This window comes from Austrofundulus limnaeus, unplaced genomic scaffold (genome assembly GCF_001266775.1).
Source record: "Austrofundulus limnaeus strain Quisiro unplaced genomic scaffold, Austrofundulus_limnaeus-1.0 Scaffold469, whole genome shotgun sequence".
Taxonomy (NCBI): Eukaryota; Metazoa; Chordata; class Actinopteri; order Cyprinodontiformes; family Rivulidae; genus Austrofundulus; species Austrofundulus limnaeus.
Window position 1 is genome coordinate 321712 of NW_013952871.1, and position 6117 is coordinate 327828.

General features: G+C 34.8%; 1 protein-coding gene across 1 annotated transcript in view; it reads left to right on the forward strand.

The window, feature by feature from the left end:
• LOC106529821 (glutamate receptor ionotropic, kainate 5) overlaps positions 1-6117 on the forward strand; it is a gene marked incomplete at its 5' end in the record, with an annotated part of 59723 nt that overhangs the window by 2310 nt on the left and 51296 nt on the right. Inside the window, 4 exon segments of the mRNA XM_014025333.1 lie at positions 1882-2034; positions 4060-4164; positions 5014-5121; positions 5223-5426. Coding sequence (XP_013880787.1) covers positions 1882-2034; positions 4060-4164; positions 5014-5121; positions 5223-5426 — 570 coding nt within the window.

Genomic DNA, 6117 nt, shown 5'->3' on the forward strand with positions numbered 1-6117 from the left:
TAAAAAATAACATTTAGTCCAAAGATTTTAAACAAAATTTAAAATATAATATATTTTACTGTTTTTTTTTCATATCCATATAAGTTTCTAGTCCAGTTTCCTCTTGCACAGTTTTTTTTTTTTTTTTGGGTGTGGTTGAAGCTGTGCTGAGATGAGACTATGCAAACAAACGAGGGAAATAAATGGATGAGACAGTGATTTGAGCCAAATGATGTTTGYCTTTGTTCAGAACAGAGCAGAATAAGGAATGAGATAGAAGGAAGTACGAGTAAAGCAGGTTGTCTGTGCACTTCTAAAATCCCATAAAAAGCTTTTCAAAAGGATTTACATTGGAATTATCYTGCAAACTGTTGTTTGGACCCATCATATAAATGAACAAAGGGAAACTTTAAGTCACTAGTTTCATATTGTTCTTCCTAGTAAGATAAAAAAAAACAGCTAACAGTAATTCCTGCATTTAATGTGTTTTGTTAGCAAAAAAAATGTAAAGTTGAACAAAACAAGATGTAGTAAAAGCTTGTGTCTCATAATTTTGTTTGTTAATTTATTATCTTTTGTCCTGATAAAATAATTTGTTTTGCCTACATTTATAGAACTGTAGTATTGGTAACAGGTAGAATATTTTAAGGAGATTTAATCACAAATTATGTTTAATTCTACCAGTTGAAGTTGCTTTATCACACATGCAGTATAACTTATCCATATATGTAAATCTCATCTCCCAGTCTAATAATCATAGTTTGTAATATTTTGTGCCTACTTGTTTTATAATAAAACATACTGGCTTGAATACCGATTAAGAGCACTCCATCTACTGTCGACCAGAAGTGACAGCATGATCTCAGAGTAACAGGAKACATGAGGAGTGAACTCACTGCAAAGTGACACATGCTTGTAGAAACAGCTGKGCCACCAGACACTTGTGAAAGCGACCAGTCATATCAAGTTGTCCTTCCCCCATCCTTCCTCATCAGTTTTTTCTCATCATTAAGCCACAAATCCAGCGGCTTGTTGAAAATCTCAGTCCGCTGGTACGCCTGTCTTTTTTATCAGCCTCAGACAGATTGGGCAGCTCGRCTTCCACAAAACTTATCTGATTCCCCAAGAGAGTCGGTTTGACAGACAACTGACCAAACACTTTCTGATAGAATCACTCAGTTGCATGAACTGAACACAGCTGATATCAGGTGTGATTTACTTTGCCTCTTTCTACTGTCATTACCCCCCCTCCATAAAAAAATAAAAAATATATGTTTTTCTTTGTGTCTACTGTTTCATATCTTACACTCAACAATAGCTTCACATTCAAGGTAAATTGAATAACCTTTTGACTGTACAAAAACTTCACAAACAGGACTAAAATGTTGGTATTTTTTTTCCCAGAAATGGATGATTTCTCTTTTTTATTAAGGCAGTTATCAGTGATCTCAGATTAGTGAGAGAATATATATTTAACAATGAGACACTGACAAATTATTCAATGTATAATTTCTTTAAAAAATTTAAAAAAAACATGCAACAATACAAAAATAAAACTCAACAACAAAGCTGCAATCAGTTTAGTCATATCCAGTTGGTTTCCTAAAGATTTATTTCCTTCTCTTTTACAGTTTTATTGTGTTTAAAATCTTTCTGCTCTCGATGCTGAAACATTGTTGGTGATTGCTGTTGAAGTGTTGATTTTTYTTKTTTTATTAAATGAACCTGGTGATGAATCATTTTGTCACTTTTTATTGTTGTACTTTGGCCACTTTCTCCTCTTCATGCAGGTTGGGTTTTTGTGATTTTACATAAATAGGTTCTTTTATGTATTCGTGCTGCTGAGTGAGGCAAAAATCACAACAAAATTAGCCTTTTTTAATATTTTTTTTTTTTACCTAGCTGTCATCAGCGCTGATGTTTGATGCTGTTCACGTGGTGGTGAGCGCCGTGCGGGAACTGAACCGAAGTCAGGAGATTGGAGTGAAACCTCTGAGCTGCACCTCCCCACTCATCTGGCAGCACGGAACCAGCCTCATGAACTACCTCCGCATGGTAAACAAACACACCTGAACAAGTTAAAGACAATAAAATACAACATGGAAATTTCACTTTTTAGTCATTAAATGCATCTGTTTGTGTACACGGAGCCTGTAGGAGTGCAGAAAAGTTACATTTAGTGTCTCCCAGTGTTGCAGATCTTTGTATTTGTGTTTGGGTCATGGTTTCAACCTGTACCGTTTTTCTCTAGCCAAGAATGTGTAAGATTATTCATCTTGTTAGCCTGGAAATTTGACTCAAATTAAGAAAAAAAAATCTTATTTCAAGAATTTTACCAAGTGCAATTGTCTTACTCCATTGGACTTTTGTTTCACTTAATTTGAGTTAAATTTCCAGGCTAACAAGATTATTAATCCGCACATTCTTTTCTTGTTTAGTAAATCAGTCTCAAAACAAGGTCTTAATATTATTATTATTATTATTATTATTATTATTATTATTAATATTAATTATTTGTTTATTTTAGCTGGAATTAAGATTTTAAAACTTGATTAGATGGAGTGAGAATGAGTGTATTTTATATGATGTTTTCTGAACTATTACATTGGGGGCGGGGTGTGAAGCAGCACGTTTGGATTTAAAGAGACAGCCTCAAAACGAGTCGACCTGAGATGCGCCTCAGAAAGAGGGGCTTGTGGAGTTACAATATGGAGGAATTCAGACCAAGAATTGCAGTTACAATTTATACAGACCCCAACTGATGGATTTCAGTGTGAAAAATCAGGATTTAAAAGCAAGATGTCGCGTTTAAATGAGTCTGTATGCAGTCTGTAATCTGTCGGAGTAAACATTCTGTCAGATACAACCCTATTTTAATCAATCTGACAGCTACAACATCATCTCTAATCATTTGCACACCGTAAAGCTTGTTTTATATCCCTTTGTGCATGTCCTCTGTGCTTTGATGTCTGCTTCTCCTGGTTGCATAACTCGCCACATTTGTTTTGTGTCTATTGTTGTTGTCTCCTTCTCTAATAAGAATCATTAAACACATTTTTGTCCAAACATCACCCTTAATTTCAGCAAGCGGGGTCAGTATGGTAGCATAATCCATATTTTGTAGAAACATTTTAGAAGCTTTGCTAGTTTCATCATAAATTATGTGCCGTATTCTGCAACTCAGAGCAGAACTGATGTGTAGTTTTAATGGATGCTGGAAAACGAAAGATTTCTTCCTATTTTTGATACTTTTAAGGCATATTTCTCTTTTGTCCTTTATCATTTTCAGATTTTTTTGATTTATTCTCATATTCCTTTTCCCCTGTTTGTATCTGTCTGTCTTTTTTATTTTTATTTATTTTTTTATCTACTGATGAAGCTTCTCTCTCCATATTGTTTTTGTAGCTCACAGTGCATCACTTCATCATCACTGGGTTTTGGCAGCAACCAGGGACCTTTCTCCCTCTCTCTGTCTCTCTCGCTCCACTGTTTTTGAGATGTAATTCATCTTGAGTCATGCACACACACACACACACACACACACACACACACACACATATACATACACACAAAAGTCATCCTGTATTTGTACTCTATTACACATAACTCACATAAGCTCCGGAACAAAACGCGTGCTTGACTGCACATGCATCGCACAAGCCTCACACTTATTTGCACATTTCTGCGAGCACGCGTGTTCCAGCTGCTCTGTCACTGATCTGATGAACTGTCTGTTTTTGCACTTTATATTTTCAATGTTTTTTTAGGGTATGAGCTTATTTTTATGATTCTTTTTCTCTGACTTAACATCTCTGCATCAATAGCTTTTTGTGTTAAAATAAACTGAAACAATTCGAAGTCTTTGTAACAGTTGCAGAGCATATTTATTGCTTGATTCAGTTTGATATAGTGAACCCTCGACAAAAAAAAAAAATAAAAACATCTAAAAGTGCTAAAAGGAAAAGAAGCAAACAAGCCCGGCTTCAATCTACAAACAGTGAATTTAATTTAGTTAGATCCAAAAGGATCTAAGTTTGATTGGTTCTAACAAAGGTTTTGATTTATTCTCTTTTTTATTAGGTGGAATATGATGGACTCACTGGTCACATTGAGTTTAACAGCAAAGGACAGAGGACCAATTACACCCTGAAGATCTTGGAGAAACACCCTGCAGGTCATAAAGAGGTCAGAGATCAGTCAGGGTTACATTGTTGGCTACAAATTAAATTAGAGTAATATGGTAAATTTGCCATTAATTAACATTCTGTTGAATGTCAGACGGTTCTTTWGCAAAAGGCGACAGCAAATATCTGGAAACATAACTCCTTTTCCCTTTTTTATTTTTTGGGAATACCATTTTGGGAAACCAGAAGGCTCTGCAATCTGCAGCTTCTTCACTGGATGGTCAATAAAGTCACTAAAAACAGGCGAAGGGTGGGTTTGGGATCCCAGAATAATATTAAAAGGGCAGATATCATCAGTAGTTAACACAGGGTCAAATGGGTTTATCGCCCTGAGTTAATGTGGGTGGTAAAAATTTTAGAGTTGGCAGTAATTCACATTTTATTCARGCGGTGCTGTGAACACTTTAACTTCAGAGAATCTTCTGTCAGAATGTGTAGTTTTCTTTTCTTTAAACCGTTTTTGTTTCAASCTTGTGACTTTCTCTTCCTACACTCTTATGGGGAAAAAAATATCTTTCTGAAAAAGATTTTCTGTCACTTTCATATGTGCCTTCATATTCTTTCTGTTCTGATTTGTTGGATTTGAAAAAAAATGTTGATTTGACCTGATTAGACATGAAATTATTCAGAAACTTTCCAGACTAATTAGATGTAATCAACTGTTAATAATTGGTCAAGACCACTTGAAAAGCTGAGGATATATCATAATTGAATTGTTTTGCTTTGACAAACCAGCAGAACATGGCAATTTTTGTTTGTTTGTTTGTTCATTTTTGTTGGTGTTTCTTTTGGTTCATCATTTATTTTAATTCACATTTTTTTCTAACTTTTTTTTTTCCTTCTATCACAGATTGGTACTTGGTATTCCAACAACACACTGGCCATGAACTCTACTTCCCTGGACCTGAATGCGTCAGAGACGTTGGCTAACAAGTCCTTAATTGTAACCACAATACTGGTAATAAAACRCTGTTAAATAAAAATATATTCAAGCTTAAAGCATTTTTTTTATCCATTTTGGAACATGGCTGAAACATGTTGTCCCTTTTCTTTGGACAGGAAAATCCTTACGTAATGCGTAAGTCCAATTACCAGGACTATAAGGGGAATGATCAGTACGAAGGATTCTGTGTGGACATGCTGCGAGAACTGGCAGATATCCTGAAGTTCTCCTTTAAGATCAAGCTGGTGGATGATGGCCTGTATGGAGCTCCTGAACCAAACGGCAGCTGGACCGGCATGGTGGGAGAACTGATCAACAGGGTGAGAATGGAACCATTGATAATGTTTTACTGTCTCCTTATGACTGCTTTTAGCACATCAGGAATTAGCATGTTCTTAAAACACAGTTGTGCATTTTTTTATTTGTATATTTGATAATAGTGCAAATGTTTGCATCTAATACATTTTTATTGCAGCAAGGGACTCAAAATTACGCTTATCTATCTAAAAGCCCTGTCATATAACATTTTAAACAACTTATGGCAACTTATGAAAAATGTGTCCAACACTAAACATATCACGCAAGCTAACGATGGCATTAAAAAAATCATCTGGAAGCCTTTTTTGGACCTATATTGTAATGATAACAAATAAATCAAATATATAATTGATGTGTGTAAAGTAGTTGTAATAAAATGTTCATAAGTCAGCATAAGTTGCCAAAACTGTTATAGTGTGACAAGATTTTAAGTATCATGAACATCAGCATCGCAGCAATATTGTCGTGATGAGATTTATTCTTCTGTTTACACTTCTTTTGCACAAGTGACTGTTTTTTTCACAAATAAAGTGAAAAAATATCATATTTATTGGGTTTGCAATTTGTCTGGAGTTAGTTATATTAATGGAAGGTATTTTTATCGCGTTGTTAGATTTACAGCAGGTAAAATAAGTATTGAACACGTCAACATTTTTCTCAGTAAATATATTACTAGAGGTGCTAATGACATGA